At 35.1% G+C, this 18897-nt stretch overlaps 1 protein-coding gene across 4 annotated transcripts; it reads left to right on the forward strand.

Annotated features, from left to right (window-relative positions):
* Nucleotides 1-72: 72 nt before the first annotated feature.
* LOC121735992 lies at nucleotides 73-18387 on the forward strand. 4 transcript variants are annotated; one of them, XM_042127007.1, is made up of 9 exons: nucleotides 73-191; nucleotides 260-376; nucleotides 1641-1745; nucleotides 2178-2297; nucleotides 3146-3309; nucleotides 12162-12280; nucleotides 12847-12937; nucleotides 13872-13987; nucleotides 18195-18387. In XM_042127007.1, the coding sequence occupies exons 2-9, from the start codon at nucleotides 267-269 to the stop codon at nucleotides 18333-18335; spliced, it is 966 nt and encodes a 321-aa protein (XP_041982941.1). In that variant the 5' UTR covers nucleotides 73-191; nucleotides 260-266; the 3' UTR covers nucleotides 18336-18387. The 4 variants fall into 4 exon arrangements, 3 of the variants coding, with proteins under 3 accessions (XP_041982941.1, XP_041982942.1, XP_041982940.1); XM_042127008.1 differs by having other exon boundaries at nucleotides 263-376; XR_006036952.1 differs by lacking the exons at nucleotides 73-191; nucleotides 260-376; nucleotides 1641-1745; nucleotides 2178-2297; nucleotides 3146-3309 and adding exons at nucleotides 5570-6106; nucleotides 6772-6963; nucleotides 14590-14918 and having other exon boundaries at nucleotides 18195-18315.
* Nucleotides 18388-18897: the final 510 nt, after the last annotated feature.

An 18897-nucleotide genomic window follows, 5' to 3' on the forward strand; every position in this document is an offset into this window, starting at 1 on the left:
AATAGGCCACTTATAATTTTTCGTTTTTGCACTTGTTTGCAAAGAGAATATAATCACTACGTTTTACTTGTTTGCTTGTTTGACAGAAATAACAGAAATATGGAGCCACAATGATTTGGTTAATTTAAACAAAATACATTTTAACACTACACAGAAACCAGTAAAATGCCACCATATTATACAAAATAAAAGTAAGTATGCCGAGACATTATTATTTATTTCTATAATATTTTTTTTCTGCTCATAATTTTGGTGATAGCAGTGAAATGGAACCTGGAACTCCCAAACAATCGCGTCTACTGACAAGACTCCTGGGGCGGCTGCGAGGGGACCGCTCAGCTATGACCAGAAACATACTATCCTTCTCATCGACCGGGTAAAACCATAAAAGTTATACATTTGTGGAAACAGCAAGGCGCTGTACGCTCAGTCATAATAATATTATAAAATAAAAATAACATTTATTAGATACTTCATAATAATCAAGTTCGGTGAAGCGCCTGCTACTTTATAGGTATAGGGTATAGGTTAGAAACCTGTAGGTACCTAGTTAGAGCTAGCAGTCTCTTGTACCCTTAAGACCCAATTTCACCAACCTCTGTTTGTTAAATCCTAACAAGGCATTACTTAACGGACCTTGGAAAATTAAATAGACTGTTAAAATAATTATGTCCCACAGTAAAAATTTAATGGACCTCCATAGCAGGAATTAAATTTAACACCGTGTTAGGTGATCTAACATGATATTACGGCATGGTGGAACGCTCGATAGCTCTAACAGGCCATTAACTGATTTAACAAGCCATTATTTATTTAACATTGCTTGATGAAACTGGGTCTAAATATAGAACTTATAATTTTAATATACATTATACAATATTAGCTTAATATAAACTATTATTTTTTGTTATCGCTGATCCAGCGCTATATTAAGAGGATACACCAGGGGCTAGAGAAATGAAAAAAAAGTACGTGTAATATCTATAGCTGTCTCCCTTACCTCAAGCCTATACCGCAGAACGCGATAGAGACAACTGCAGAAAATCCAGAAAATCAACGATTTGTTGTCCCCTGATTCCTTCTCCAAAACTTAACCGATTTAAATACTTTTTTCATTAAAGATTAAAAAAAGGATTGAGCTGTGTTCCTATGTTTTGCTTTTTTATGTATAATCTAGCCAAATCTGTTTTCTGGACGTTTGAACTCAGCGAAAAATCGGGCCATTTTTTTGGGTTTTTGAATTTGAAATCTTTTTTTTTCATAATTTAATAATTAAATTATGAAAAAAAAAGAAAACATAGGGACATTGTATTAGTGGCCGTAGATATTCAGGAAAAAAATTATAAATTTACTAGCATTATCCAGGGAGGAAACAGGGGACAACGTTTGTATGGAAAAAAGGGCGGTGTGGACTCCTCTTAATACTTACACACCCAAGTGGCCACATGCGGCTGCGAGAACAACAACAGATTTCCAAAAATCCCCGATCGAAGGAAGCTCAGACGCATTAGACAAATAAAATTCTTACCAAGGAAAAATTTGCTTATCTAGCTCATCACGCCATCTTTTGAGCGTCATTAAAAACTAGTTGCAATTTGTTGTGTTTTAAAGTCCTGACTACCGTAATCATTTCACAATAGGACCACCGAAAGCGTCGGATGCGGAAGTACTTACGATGAAGAGGAGTCTCCCAAATACCAGTCACATAATTCCAGCGTTCACTTAGCCGCGAACATTGATATGAGGTGTGCTAACATTAATGCTTACTTATTTCCCATTTTATTTCCTGTTTATTTTTAAGACCCTATGCTGCCCCACTGCTGGAGTCTGGACAAGGCCTCCTTCAAGTTTTTCCATTCAACTCGCTCCAACGCCACCGTGGGTCAACCAAGGCCCCTACCACGAAACGGTTTTGAGACTCAAACAATCGAATAGTTCTTGCAATCTACGAGGGCGCGTAGCCTTTATATTTTGTAGTTGTAATAATTGTAAATAGACATTTTTGTAAGTGTAGGTACGCACACTAACGAGATACTTTGAGTACCGGGAAAGGATACATTTTAACAGAGATAAATGCACGTTTCCCGCGGATTTATCTCTGATAAAATGTATCCTTTATTATTATTTTGGCCCCTCATAAGGCTAGAGTACGTGTTGAAATGTGCACTCATCGTAAGGTACGCTGGCCAGTACCTGACTCCGGAGCAGCTGCCGGAGTTCTGCAGGCAGCTGGGTCTTCTGGTGGACGGTGTACGCAACATACAGTCCTACGGGAGGGTAGTCGGCGAGTATCCCCGGTATAAACCTTGAGATTTTGATAAAAAAATGATAGAACTACAGATTACTAGTTTCTTTTGATTACAAGTTCTTCTCACTAAATAAGAAAAGTATGTCTTAATATGTGCTCGCGAACAAGAATTTTATGACTGCAATTTCACAAAAACGCAACACGAATATCGTCAAAAAAATATATTTCAATTTTCATTATTCAGCGCCATCTGTTATGCAATTAGGAAAGGTTGATTATGAATTATGATTTGAAAATGAGGGATTTTCATTTATATTTTTTAATTTTAACAATCTTAACTAGATGGCGTAAGGATAGACACTTCTAGATTTTCTATTGGTTCCTCACCGATCTGAAATTATCTGCAGGTTGGCATATCACTACATATATGGGTTGTGTTTCCAAAATATATCAGTGTACTGTCAAGTTTGACATAAATCAAAATATCTTAGGGAAGTGTCTAGCGTGCCGCTAGTGGTCCTTTAGAGATGTCCATTAAAATACCGTTGTCAGCATAATAAGGAGGAAATCGCTAGTATGCCGCTAGTGGTATTTTAGTAATGTGCGCTAATAAACCGATGCAGATGGCGGTAAAATATAGTGTTTAGTCTGCCGCTGTAGCCACTCATGCTTAGCATTACAATATTGTTAACCGACTTCAAAAAAAGAGAAATAGAGCTATTTCTTCCGTGAATTTTAGCTAAAACATCGTTATAATAACTTTATTATCCTATTCATTGGAATATTATTGCGTCTTTTTCAAGTTGAAATGTATCAAGTTTTACATTCTTTTGCCCATTTATCTTCAATAACGTTTCCAAGAACGTCACAAAGGACTGAAAGGCAGTGTTTTTGTAGAGATTTAGAACGGCAGTTGGAGCAGGAAGCGAGCGAAGTGGCCGCGCTGGCGAGCGAAGCGCGGTTCGCCCGCGACACTATCACGCGGATGCAACTACAGCGCCGCGCGTTAAAACTGCAGCGTTCACAAATAAATTTGCATCTGAGGAAGCTGCGGGAGTCCGGTGTGTATAAAATTATTAAGCCATACCTAACTAATATAACATCTATGAATATAACAATATGTTATGTCGGCTGTACACTCTCGCCGAGACACAGCGAGGCGGCCCGAGTGCGAGAGTCTAAATGGGTGCGCTCGCCTCGTCTCGCCTGTCTCGGACCCTCTCGGCCCGGAGTCGGCGCGTTTGCGCCCGAAACAAAAGGTCTCGCGAGGAAAGCGAGCGCATTACCGTACACTCTCGCATTTTTCACTACTAGTCGCGCCGCTAGACAGTGCAGAACAGAAAAATAACAATAATAAACGTCATTATCAGTCATTATCTGTAAGAAAAAAAAATTATATATATGATTATAGATCTTTGGATTACAATGATATCTTTCGATGCATGGTGAATGGTGATCAATGATCGTAGATACGTTTTCGCCATTTTTTTATTTTTATTGTGTAAATATTTGGTAATTACTAATTATTTATAATAGCTCATAGCATAGAGAGCTACGGCAGCTGCAAGAGAAGTGTTTTCGTCCATCTCGTAGAAAAAAATAATGGTCCATCTTCTCTGAGTTCATAACTGCGATTGAACTAAGCGAGAATGTACATGATCGCACTCGGGCAAGGGGCTCTCGCACGAGACTCTCGCCCGATAGGCGAGAGCTCTCGGCGAGAGTGTACAGCCGACATTATAATATGGCTATAGTAAAAAAGTGTTTAAAAGTTTTTGAACGCCAACAACAACTGCCAACGGTCAGTGCAGTCAGTAAGTACTAAGTGTAGTTTAGGGAAAAAATATTTTACTGCAAATAACAAAATAATATAGCTATGATATAATATTAGACCTTGAAAAATAGTCTTCAAACGGCCAATCTTTAACTACAGAAATAAATATACCGATAATCACAGGTAGTTCGGGTGAACACCGTTACAGTTCGACAAGGCTGTTAATGAACGTGGCGAAAAAAGGAACTAACGCGTCTATCATACAAAAACGTCATTTTTGACAGTTCTCCTTTACCAGCAGCGCCCATTGACACATTAATTTAGAAGCCTTGGAATACTGTCCGACGACGGGTTTTGCCGGGAATGTGAAAGAGTGATGTTGTGTTTTTGTATTATTTTCCTAAAATTGTGTTATATTTGGGTTTTTAATGTGTAATATTGGTGGGATATTAACCATTAGGTCCATTAGATATTCGTTATCGTGCACTACACTTAGTGTAGGGAAAGTGATACATTAAGCAGAAACGTGCTATTTTGCGTTTCCTCCAAAACTCCGTCAAAAGTTTCAGTAAAGCGTCTACCACTTTACTGAATCAACCGACTTGACTTCTTGACTGTATTGACTTTTACTTAAGACTTTGATTAGGCTTTGCACCTTTATTATTATTATTATTTGGGTCGGGAAAGACTAGACTTTGGACCTGACAATATAGAAAAACGATGCTGAAAATTATTGTATATTTAGAAAATTGTTTTCCCGCCATAATATACTCATATAGCCAAAGTGCCATAATATAAAAAAATCCGACGACTGACATCCGTCGAATGTCAATATCCGTCAAAATATTTTGTAAAATGTAAATTAACTACTATATAGAAGAAGAAATTATTGTAAACATAGGTACTCTGTGATTGTTTTGTAAATATTGTCGAGTTGCTACGGTACTTGCTGTGCATTGAATAATTTGTAAAAATAAAAGAGAATTACTGTGATTTTCCAAACAAAATGTCTTACAAGTGGTGCGCAGTGCCATTGTGTAGGAATACAACAATAAAAACACCAGAGAAACTGTTTGTGAATGTTCCGAAAGATGCTAAAACGCGCAGAACATGGTTGTATCTCGCTCGTAGGGATCCCGGCAAAATGTCACATAATACTGCGATCAACTTCTGTGAAGACCATTTTAATGTAAGTAAATCATTTAAAAAATTATGCCTGTAAAATAAATTACTTACTTTTTAAACTCATTTTGTAAGTACTTTTTTTTCATTGCATGCTTTGTTTGTTTTAGAATGTTTTATTTTATTTCTTAGTCTTATTTTCTTTATAGTTATTATTTGTTAGTTTTCTGTATATTTTATATTATGGTGGTGCTCAGACCAAATAAAAAGTATTTGGTCTGAGTGGTTGTGTTCTTCGTCACTTTTAAAAATGAATAAATTGATTCTTATTTTTAAAAACAGTAAAAAAAAGTATGGTATCCTCTTTTCATTCCATTCATCATGTATGTATATTTTATGATAACTTTTTTACTCTTCAGACCTTCGGTATAAAATGGGTTTCAGCCAGAGGATAAAAATGAAAGAAGGAATTCTGCCTTCTAAGTTCTTCTGTCAGCAGGGTGTAGAGGAAAGATCACCCATATCTGATGAATGGGTGCAAAACATACGCATTGAAGGGTATGAGTCTATAAGTGATCCATTGTTGACTGTCCAAAAAGAAAGAATAGCCACTGATCGAGTAAAAAGAGTTCAGAAAAAACAAATTCAAACTATGCAGTCTTCAAATCTTGAATCAAGAACTAGAGGTGCCCAGGAATGTGAAAGTAATAACCAAAGCATGTTCACGGAAGATGAAGCCAGTTATAAAATGATAGAAGAATTGCCTGTGGAATTTCAGGATCTGAAGAATAGAAACAGTGAGGGTAGTTCACGGACTATATCTATTGAAACCGAACATATTGAAGATGACGATGAGCCAACTGTAACTGTTAAAGAAGAAACAAATGAAGATTTAACAACATACTCCTATACAGAACCCATATCAGTGCAAGAAGTTATGAAATGTGAAGACACTAATACAGGTTCAATTTACCATGAATATAAAAAAGAAAATAAAAATAAAATATTTGCATGGATAATTTATATTTTAACAATTTAATAGAGCTTTCTAAATGTGTATTCATTATAATCATAAGGGGGATATTAGATTATCATATATATTGGATCCGAGATCATTGAGTCAATGATATTGGATAATGTAATATAGACATATGATTCATTTCTTCCTTGATCATAGATTTTTGACATTTGCTGAGAGATTGGATCCAATACGGTCATAGAAATAGGTGTTGCCAGCTATTTAATATAAAAAAAGAGTTTTTAATTTCTTGTTCGTTAATATGTTTCAAATAATGTAATGTAATTATTTTTCTAATTATATACTTGGATAATCTTGCTGAAATGACAAAAAACAAGCCATATAAAATGACAATGTCTTTTGACAAATCGAATTCTCTGAGATCTAGTAACCCTAACGTCAATACCTGTCAGGGTTAGTGCTCTCCATTGGCTATTGAAATCACATATGACGTAAAATAGGATCAATGAAATATGATAATGTAATAAGCAGATATGATCAAATGATCATATATAATGGATCCTATATATGATCATAGAAATGATCCAATATAAATGATAAGAATGATTGTTGAAGACATGAATAAAATGAAATGTTTTATCTTTTCAGAATATAAACAAGTTTGTGACAAAAGCACATCAAAATACTTTACAGCTGATAAATCAGTACAATATCATTACAAACCAAAATTCAGGAGCAAAGCAGTTCAGACAGTGTTTGTAAACACACATCCATCTCCATTAAGAACTAATATGAGTCATTATAATGTAGTGCCACCACCCAAAGATAGGATAAAGATAGGTAAGGTTAGATAATATTATGAAATGAAAAAAATTGAATTTGTGTATTATGTATTTTACAGAATAGAGCCATGCTTCGGCACGAATAGGCCGGATCGACCGGAGAAATACCATGGGCTCACAGAAAACCGGCTTGAAACAGCGCTTGTGCTTGCGCTGTGTTTCGCCGAGTGAGTGAGTTTTCCGGAGGCCCAATTCCCTATCCTTCCCTTCCCTTCTTTACCTCCCCTATCCTGTAATCCTATTCCCTCTTAAAAGGCTGGCAACGCACCTGCAGCTCTTCTGATGTTGCGTGTGTCCAAAGGCGAATGAAGTTGCTTTCCATCAGGTGACCCGTTTACTCGTTTGCCCCCTTATTTCATTAAAAAAAATGCACTCACTTATATATTAAAAAAACAAGAGCTTGAAATTATCCTGCATTTTTTTAACAATTGATAAAAGTTACTATACTTATATCGTTCTTGACATTAATTATAAAAATACTAAAATTGAAGAAGTTGACTCAATAAAATTCTTAGGTTTAATGGTTGACAAACATTGTGACTGGAAAGCGCACATAGAATATATAGGCAACAAACTTGACAGATTCGTATTTGCTATCAAAAAACTACATCTGACGGTGTCTACTGAGGCTGCATTAAATGCTTATCACGGGTACATCGCTTCAACACTTTCATATTATGGGGTAACTCCGTGGATTTTATCAAAGCTTTTTGTGTTAAAAAAAAAATGCCTAAGACTGGTTTATGGTGCTTGGTCGTTGGATAGCTGTAAACCTTTATTCATAAAATCTAACATTCTACCGTTGGTTTGCATGTAAGGTGCATTGGGGCAATATCGTAAAGTTTTTGGAAGAGTGAGTATATTGTGTCATTGTTTCAAGTTTAGAAGACGAATTTGTATATATTGTTACCTATAACTGTAACATTTTAGTTATAATAAACATATTTCCATGTGAATTGTATATTTTTTAGTTCAAAAGTATTTACGGATTCTGATATAACTACCCCTTTAAAATATAACCCTATTTCTACTTTTCATGGGTAATTTCGAATACTCAAGGGGTATTTTCGAATATCAGCCGAAACACGACCTAATGTAATAATACATTTAAGGCACATATTTATTTTTATTCTATTTTACCCCATACAAAAACATTGTGCATACAAGCCATAGAAGACACCAAACTAAGTTTTGTACCGAAAAATTTTCGAAATTACCCCATCGGGGATGCAGATGTCCTCAACATTTGGAGCAAAGAAATAAATAGAATAAGAACAATAAAAAAGCCATTGAAAGTGGTAGCTAACAGAGATAGAACTATTAACCTATCAATATACAGAAAATCAGCTGGTTAGGGGTGCGTTTTAGGGTTCCGTAGTCAACTAAGTTTTGTTGATTAGTGAACTAAAACGACTAAAATGGTCCCCAAATAAGCTGTTTTTTTGTATAATGATAGGTTATTATAGTTATATAATTCAAGAGTAACCTTGTCCTACAAATAGAACAATCCATATTTTAGGACCATCAAATCGGAATATTATATTATGTTGCGCACCCCTGCAAAAGACTATGAAAAAATTTTTGGGGAAATTTCGTTAACAAATTTACCCCACTGGGGTTATTTCGAATGTTTATTAAAAATCATAGCTAGAGCAACATAACCTATTCTTAGGAAAGCAGAAAACGTCAAAGCTTCTTTAAAACAAACAAAATATTACGTAACTTACCTAATTTCTGTGTAAAACAATACGGGGTAATTTCGATAATTTCGATAATCCCAAAAAAATCATAAAATTGCACTTGGCGCGAAAAAATGAACTTAGCGCACATACACTGCCGGCTGACGGCTCGAGGGAAAGGAAGTGGGGGAGGTGATTAAATTGGCGTCTCGGTTAATGTAGCCAGAGCTCAAAATTACTTTCTGTTTGGTAATTATTTGCCATCTTCGGAATATCCCCATTTTTTTTTTCTTCCGAAGTTACCCCAATCAGTGATGCCAGATTGGGGGGAATCCCCCCAAATTTGGGGGTTTTTTTAGGTGATGGGGGGAAAATTGGGGGGAACAATTTTTTGGGGGGATTTTTTGAGGAAAAAATCTGGGAACAGACGGCGAAATCTAAGTACTATGGTCCCGTTTTTACCCTTAGGTTACCACTTACGGAACCATAAAAATGATCAAGGAGCTCGCGAGGATGCTGATTCTGTAAAGATTGGACGCTATTGCAGAAATAGTGTACATTCATCGTATCCATTTGTGAAATTCCCATTCATAATGAACAATAAATTTCTTTTATAATTTGTGGGGGGATTTTTCTTGAAATCCCGAATTTTGGGGGGAATTTCGGGGAACACTTGGGGAGAAACCGAGTTGGCCGTCTGGCAACACTGACCCCAATGCACCTTACATAAAAGACTCTGTACTTTCGTGAAACGAAACCCTGATTTTTCCGCTAAATTGTAATATAATCAACAGAACGGAAGTCACTTCACGGAATAAATTCAAACTTTTTCTACCTCAATGTAAAATGGAAATTTTCAAGCGAAATGTTTACGTAAATACTAGTATAAAGATATACAATATAATAAACTACTTACCTAATAGTCTAAGCAATAAGTTGAGAATGGCGAAATATAGAGATAAGGGTCTTAAAAATACGTGCGATAGCTCATTAGATTCGGGAAGACGTCTACACAGATTACTAGTATATATTTGTAGAGACGTCTAGAAAAATGTATCGGAAGCGTGTATTAGCACACAAAAAATTGCAAAAGTTATAAGCAAATTAGGTTGCAAAAAAAAGGTACTTACTTATTATGTTTTTTATTAAAAACTCCGAAACTAACATTTAAGAAATTTAAAAAAAATATTCTTAAAGAAGAGGAAATTTCCATAAAAAAATCCCAACTCCCGGAATTCTATCTCTATTATTTATAATTTTAATTTAACGCTGAAAGTAAGCCTCCGCATTTTTAGGTAGCGCGCGTGGCTTCAAAACCGAGCACGTTTAAAGAAAACGTTTAAATAATTTTCGTAAATTTTTTCACTTCGTGGAGCCCTTGATATAAACATACATAACAAGATCACGCCATAAAAGTTAAAAAAAATTTAATACTTTGTTTAAAATCATTTTTTAACTTGAACAAAAAACTAGAAATCCACGTAATATTGTCAAAAAAAAAGTTGTTTCATTTATTATCACGTAATTGATTTGATATCAATGAAGGACATGTATTAACTATAAAAAAAAATCCGCCATTTGCTAATAAAAAATTTATAAACCAATGGACTATTTCGATGCTTTTAAAAATTTTTTTTCTTACCTTTATTCTCCTGAAAATATTATGATTTTTAGAAACAAAAATTTTTCTTAATAACAATTTTTTATTGTTTATAATCGTTTTTTAAATATTTCTATTGTTTAAATTATTATTTTAGAAAAAAAAATCCTCTTAGAAATCATGATTGATTGTCCTCAATATGGTTACAAAAACAAACATTTTTTTGAAAAGGTGCAATAAAAAATCGAAAAAAAAATTTTTCTGCACTTTGTTGTACATCGTTGTTTTTGTATTTTTTAGGAGTTTCAGAAAAAGAATATAAAAAGGTTCAGAATTTTTTTATAACAAATTTTTAAGTTAATAAACAATTAAGTAAATTGTTTTCAAGAGAATAAAGGTAAGAAAAAAAATTAAAAGCATCGAAATAGTCCATTGGTTTATAATGTTTTTATTAGCAAATGGCGGAAAAAAAATTTTTTTTAGTTAATACAATATGTCCTTCATTGATCTGAAATCAATTACGTGATAATAAATGAAACATCTTTTTTTTGACAATATTACGTGGATTTCTAGTTTTTTGTTCAAGTTAAAAAATTATTATAAACAAAGTATTATTATTTTTTTTACTTTTATGGCGTGATCTTGTTAAGTATGTTTATAATAAGGGCTCCGCGAAGTGAAAAATTTTACGAAAATTATTTAAACGTTTTCTTTAAAGTACAATGAGGACGGAAGTTCGAAAAAATTTCGTTAGTTAACATTTGTCTAATTTGTTGAAAAATTAACTTTAAGTTAATTTCCCAACGGAAGCAAATTCTTTGAAGTGTTCGGAATACACCATAAGTTTTTGAAAATTTTAAATTAATATTTAATACCTTTAAAAAAATAATCAGTGTGACGTGCTCGGTTTTGAAGCCACGCGCGCTACCTAAAAATGCCGCGCGGAGGCTTACTTTCAGCGTTAAATTAAAATTATAAATAATAGAGATAGAATTCCGGGAGTAGGGATTTTTTAATGGAAATTTTCTCTTCTTTAAGAATCTTTTTTTAAAATTTCTTAAATGTTAATAGTTTCGGAGTTTTTAACAAAAAACATAATACCTTTTTTTTTGCAACCTAATTTGCTTATAACTTTTGCAATTTTTTGTGTGCTAATACACGCTTCCGATACATTTTTCTAGACGTCTTCCCGAATCTAATGAGCTATCGCACGTATTTTTATGACCCTTATCTCTATTTCGCCATTCTCAACTTATCGCTTAGACTATAATAGATTTAAGGAATTACCTACACAATCGTTACACACTATAGCTTGTGATCTTGCGGTGAACCGGCTAAATCCTGCGTTCGCGCGGATGCATATACGTGGGAGAGCCATGCTTCGGCACGAATGGGCCGGCTCGACCGGATAAATACCACTTTCTCACAGAAAACCGGCGTGAAACAGCGCTTGCGCTTGCGCTGTGTTTCGCCGAGTGAGTGAGTTTACCGGAGGCCCAATCCCCTAACCCCTACCCTATTCCCTTCCCTACCCTCAACTATTCCCTACCCTCCCCTATTACCCTATTCCCTCTTAAAAGGCCGGCAACGCACTTGCAGCTCTTCTGATGCTGCGAGTGTCCATGGGCGACGGAAGTTGCTTTCCATCAGGTGACCCGTTTGCTCGTTTGCCCCCTTATTTCATAAAAAAAAAAGTCTAACGGAGTATCGTTGTATTGATATAAGATATTATATTATCATACCTTTACCCCTTTACTACTAAAATAGTTCACAATGGCTACACTACACTCTTTTTCCAATGTAATATCTTTGCACAGTTTATGCACTATTTAAAATATTTTTATTTTTAACGGGTTTGAAAATTATGAAAGTCTTTGCCCAGCTTTGACACCAAAAGCTAATAGTAAGCTATTACAGAGATTCGCGAGCTGGAAACATCGGTACGAATAGCTGACCGCAAGCTGTATAGAAGCTGGGAGGCTATTAGGGACTCCAAGGACCCTGAGGCATACGAGAGTTTACTAGACGAAGTCAAGGTATCAACATAATATGTAATATAAATATTGTTGGAACGAAGTTCATTATCGCGCGTTGCGAAAGGGGGCTAGACGGAAAAAGTTGTAACGACACTTTTGTATTAGATCCTGCGCTGAAAGGGCAAATTATGGCGTTGATAGTATTTCTGGGCGTCAACTAGACGGCGTTTTTGAGAATAAACAGCGACATATACCGGAAGTTATAAATTTTATTACAATTTCCCAAAAGCGTCGTAGTTAGAATTCCTGGGCGTCAACTAGATGGCGTTTTTCTTATAACTTCGTTCTATCCGGGTGTCCCTTGACACCTCGCAAGTTTTTATTGTATTATTAGGGCGATTTTCCTGTTTTGCGTGTTATCGCCCGCGTGCGGATGACGATGACGACGAGACGGCCTTCGATTGATGCTACTTTCGGAGTATGATAATTGAACCCCAAACTCTTTCATTTGGAGATAATCCCGAAAATTTATTATGCCTAAAATCATGGAAGGCACAATAATATTATGTAGGGTAGGCTATTGTTTTTAATGAGGTCGTTTAAAAAAATCCTTATTTTTTTTTCAGAATAAGCAAAAGACGCTGAGTTATATGTTACAACTGATCGAAAATCGCCAAGCTCTATTATTGAGGGAACAGAAAAACGAAGCTGAAGATGGTAATTATTACTATTCATTATCCGCCTACGAAATATAGTTTCTAATGCCACGGTCACATTATAATCTATATAAAAAATAAAAAGGGGATTATAAATTTTGTGAGTCTCGTTAAAACTCGAGAAAGAACCAATTTTCTAATTTTTGTATTGAAATATTCCTCCGAAAGGCTTATACGAAGCTCACGGGTTTAGTTCGTAATATTATTTAGTAAGCAAAATAATATTTTGGTTTTATAGAGAATATTATTACTCAAAGATCGGAGCAGAGGGCGCTACTACCACATATAGTAAATTATATTGTTACGTGCTAGGGTTCGAAGGATTTGGAGAGAAAAGACCTGCTGACTCTCTTGAAGACTATTTACAAACACTAGGTCACACAAAGCACTGAGTCCAAACACTAAGTACTATGATCACTGTCCTAGGTCGTAGCCGAGTCGTAGGTTTCACTGGTTCACTCACTATTGATCACTTGTTTTCACTTCAAAGTCGCCTTGACGATCGTTTGAATTGAACTGAATTACCGGCTCGTCTGTCTGCGCCTATTTATATGGGCCGGATCGAATCTTAGAATATTCCGGAACATTCTTTTACAGAATAAACCCGATTCACGTAAACAAGTGTAGAATATTTCTAGAAGCTTAACGCCATCTAGTATCGAATAGCGAATTTACGCTGACTTTGTTTCTTCAATAAGTTGCGCTGGTTTGACGCTAGATGGCTCTGTGTGTCCGTATCCGTAACAATATGATCACAATCCTACATGCTACACACGTTTATCAGAATATTGACAGAAATGTTGTCAAACATCAAGCAAAACTTTTTGTTTACTGTCTGTGTTGGTGCTGCCGTTTAGCATAAAACAATTCAGTATTTTTTGTTACCCAATTAACACGACCTTGACAAAAAAGATTTTAAAGGTTTGTTGTTACAGATGCAGTAGTGGCCCTGCCTACCCGAAAGAACCAGGATAACCGAAGATGCTTCAAACGCAGAAAAAGAGCTCATGAATCCAAATCAGACCACAAAACACAAGTTGCACCGAAACAAGTAAGTTAAATTAATACTATTTTTATTTATTAATAAGAAAAAAAAAGAAAATGTAAGTTTACGATAAGTATGCAGTTCACACGCAGTGTGAAAATTCAATGGGGGTGTAGACAGTAAACGAAATAAAAGACAAATTGTTGTTTTTCTGAGAGTTTATATTATATAATTACCGAAAATTCTATAATATAAAATCTTATTTTTTTATTTTAATTAATAAAACCTAATAAGTAAATATTTCATCCGTAATATCGTGAACGCAAACAGCCATCACAGAGTGTGACGTCACATTGTGTGTGACAGTCACATTTTGATGTAAACTTACAGATTTTTGTTTCGAGGACCGTGACGTCACAGCGACGCCATAATGAACTTAGCGTTTTTAGCGGGAAAATTTAAAACGGAATATAATAAGTAGTTTTATAACTTAAGGAAGAGTGTAAGTATTTATTTTTTAAATATATTTTTTAGGTGTAACATAAATATATTTTCAAAAAATAGTCTACACCCCTATTACGCTAACCTAACCTAGAACCTTTAACTGGTGACAAGCGGTCTGACTTTTTTTTGTTAAATCACTTACTGATTGTTTTTCATTTTTACAGCTATTATTAACGATGAATGATTCTGTTCCAAACAAGAACCGTAGAAAACAGCTTCTATTACCTGAAATTCATAGAATAGAAGAATGGTAGGCGTAATCTTTTAGATTCAACTGGACCGGAAGCCGAATATATCACCCGAAAGTTATATCCCAGAGCAAAGTGATCACTGATCATGATTCAGGAACCGAAGAGTGTGCCTCTGAAGATGAATGACCGGGGCTACATCGATCAAATCAGGAGTCATGCCTCATGGCAAGAAAATCAGCCTTCAGAATTATTATTAACGTTTGACCATTGTCAGTTTTGTGAAATGATACTGGTGATTAAAAGTTTTCTTTTTTTTCAGTTTAATTTTATGGAAAAAGTGTTATTGTTTCATTTATGTAAAATACTACGTCTACTAACCTAGTTTTTAACATATTATCTAATATCTATTTTACTAACAATTTGGGTCTTAGTAGCTCTCAATAATATATTTATTTATTTATGTTGATTATAATTGGAACGAAGTTCCTTATGGCGCGTTCGGCGTTGCGAAAGGAGGCTATACGGAAAGACACTTGACCTCGACACTTTTTATTAGTACCTGCCTAGTAGGGGCAGAGGGCGTTGATAGTATTCCTGTGCGTCAACTAGATGGCGCTTTTTGGAATAAACAGCGACATCTACCGGACGTTTAAATAAATTATATTACAATTCCACAAAAGTGTCGTTAGTATTAATTGGGCGTCAATAGATGGCGTTTTTTATAACTTCGTTCCATCCGGGTGTCCCTTGACACCTCTCAAGTTTTTTTAATATAATAAGTACATAATTATTGATCACTTTTCAATTTTTATGATTGTAAAGACTGTTCTCATTTTAATATCAAAGTTTGTAATAAAAAAATGATTTGACTATTTCAAAATACTTTTATTTTATCCAAAACTTATTCATCTAACTATTCTTGAATATGGCGGTAAGCCACTATACTTAATTTCTATGCAACCCCTGATACCGTACGGCCTCTCAGACCGCTCGCTCCCTTACGAGTTACGTTACGCAAAATACATGTCACAGTTTAAAATCATATGACACTGAAAGTGCTCGCCGCGCCGCGCCGCTGCCATTCCGGTGTGGCGCGGCTCTAAAGCGCTCGCTAAACGGTAATTCTGCATTACATGCATTACGCGCTGTAATGCACGAATTATCGTTTATTGTAGTGAATGACGCGAATGACATGCAAACTACGTGCTGTACATGATTGACAAGTTGTTTAATTTTTCGTCATGCAATATCTGCATCAAATATCAATGCAGTGGATCGCGCGATCGGCATGTCATGGGACAACTCAGTTCCAGGGTGGTGCTTCCGAACACTTAAAAAATTATGCGTTTCTTTGAACGGGACATACAAACTGTTAATGTGTGCAAAATTAATAAATCAAATAATATATTTTGGCATAATATAATATTTTATTGCTAATAAATAACTTTTGGACGAATATAGGCTGATATTATGATGATGATGAAATAACTTTTTCAATTTAATTTATACAAAAAACTTTGTTGAGTATTTAAAAGAACGTATCGTGGTCTCCGTGGTCCGGTGGTTTAGAGCGTGGCTCTTGACTCGGAGGCCGTGGGTTTGATTCCCGCGTTGGAAACAATATGTTATTTCCAAGTTTGGTTAGGCCAATGCAGGCTGATCACCTAATCGTCTGACAAGTAATGATCCATGCGTGGGATGGGCATGTAAAAAGTCGGTCCTACGCTTGATCTTTCACCAGTCGTGTCGTTTTTCCGTCCCACTGGGCTATGAGAGCGAAAGGAATAGAGAGTATACCTGCTCTTGTGTACTGTGCACACATTTGAGCACTATGAGATTACTCCTGTGGGATGGTTTCAATTAAAGCGGCCACCGTCACCGAAACCGGTTTGGGAAACTATAAAACTAAAAAAAAAAATATTTGTACAATTTTATTCAAGGTGCAATGAATAAGATAAAAAAGATTATTATCATAAAAAACTTAAGAGGTGTCAAGAGACACCCAAATAGAACGAAGTTCCAGTTTACATATTATATCAGTTTATTGTACTTTAACAACTATAGCAAAAATGCTCTCTCTCTCTCTCTCTCGCATTGAACAGTGTGGCGACGAGCGCTGCTCGCAAGGAAATAGTTAGTAAATGATTATTAAAAAAAAAACAATCTTGTGTTTTGTTTTCACTCTTTCCTTTGATTAAGAATAATTGTCACTCTTTCCTTCCTTAAAATACTTTATACCCGAATATAGGGAGGGCCCTTTCAGTGAACTTCGATGTCAAATGTTATCAAATGTTGTTGAACATTGAATGTTTGTTATGATGTCGTAATAAGAATGAAAAACCCAACATTTGGACATTTCTATGAAGTACATTTGTATAGTACAGTATGGGTACGTTTTGGGGTTTAAGATGTTAGGGCGAGTCAAGAGCACATCATGGTAGATATTCAAAACCGAAAAAATCTTCAAATTTAATCTACAAACAATATGGTTTGTTATCTATTGGAGAAATTTGACAGTACCTATGTGGTAACTTCATGTGCTGCTATAGTTCGTCCGGTGGCTTCCGGATAAATGATCCATACTAATGGACTCCTCACCCTTAAGCGGCCGGACCAACTGTACTTGTACCCATACCATAGTATCCATTTCATTTTGACCGCGCGCTTGCTAGGGGGCGCTAGGGTAATGTTGCACACAGGCGCCACATGGGCTAGAGACGGCCCTGCATACCATATCGTGTATTGTCATCCAAACTAAACGTGTATGCAAAATTTCAGCTCACTCGGTTAAATATTATCTGCTTCAAAATTGAGTTCCAAGATTTCACCCGAACATACATACTTTCATACATACAGATCAAGTTAAATTTTTAAAAGGCTTTTTAAAAGCTTTTGTTTTAAAAAAGCCCCGCCACCTGTGTACAGACACCAGCACTAAATTTTAATTATTATTTTTAATAGTTTATAATATAAATTATAATAATTAGTTTATGATATAAATTATAAACTATTGAGAATGATTAAAATTTAGTATTTTTTTGTTTAGTAAATAATATTATTATTATCCTCTTGAATTATCTTCCTGAATTATCATGCTGCATGATGAAAAATGAGCGTTCATCATGCAGCATGTAATTCACGTAAATTAATGGTCATGCTGAATTACCGTCTACGGGGTACTTAAGGTGACGTCATAAATCATAGTCGAGTTATCGAGTAGCATTTTGTATGGAGCGTTTCGGGCAGGTCTAATTTATAAGATGTAAATTGTCATATTTAGCCCCAATTTCACCAAGGACCATTAAAGTTAACGCTCGAATTAGTATCACGTTACCTCTTTCGTTTTTCATATGAATAAAAGAGAAGACATGACATTTTAACAAGCTGTTAACGCTAACAGACGTTGGTGAAATTGGGGCTTAAGCTATCAGTGTCATTCTCTCAGCGATTTTTCTATTTTTGAAAGGTCTTTCAATTACCAATAAGAAAAAAAAATAGTCATCATGCCTGTTCTCACCAGTCACAGGCTCACAGCTGATTAAAGTTTGCAGATTTTTAATGCAATTTATTATTTTTAGGTAACTCTGTACATAACCGGGAGCAGCACAGTTGATGAGACGGAGTCCAGTCGTAGAAGCTCGGAACTACCGTCCATGGAGATGTCACAAGAACCAACGCCGAATATTATGTTTTTTACAACATGTTTACAACCAATTTAACATGACATAAAAAAAGGATTCATAAACAAACAAACCAAACATACTTAATTAAATAAATAATTAAAACAACTATGAACTATCTCGTTTTATCTTGATTGGTCCTTAATTTCCTAAACGAAACTCGAATGTTTAATTTCTAAAATCTAAACTGACAGAAAGTCTATGGTTAATTATTGGTTACGGTACACAATACGGTACAATTGTAGCCCAAAAAACGGACGTCGTCTTTTTATTTGTTAATTCGAAAGAGTACTTCATTACAAATCCCCGAAAAAAACACCCACGCTTTAATAGTTTTTGAATTATCTCGAAAAGAAAATCCCAATCCCGCGTTCATAAAAAAGTGAAAAGTTATTATATTTCAAAATTGGTACAGATTAGAAAAAAAACATGTAATATAATACTTGTAGGACATACAAAAAGCTACATTATTAACTCTTTTTTAGTCGGCTATCCCTTATGGGGGCCATGAAAACGAAGAAAATCGATTTTTAGTTTTTATTTTTTTCTGACTAAACTTAGTCGATGTCGAAAGCGCATGTTACTTTAAAAGAAAGGTAAT

This window comes from Aricia agestis, chromosome 18 (genome assembly GCF_905147365.1).
Source record: "Aricia agestis chromosome 18, ilAriAges1.1, whole genome shotgun sequence".
In the NCBI taxonomy this organism is placed as follows: domain Eukaryota; kingdom Metazoa; phylum Arthropoda; class Insecta; order Lepidoptera; family Lycaenidae; genus Aricia; species Aricia agestis.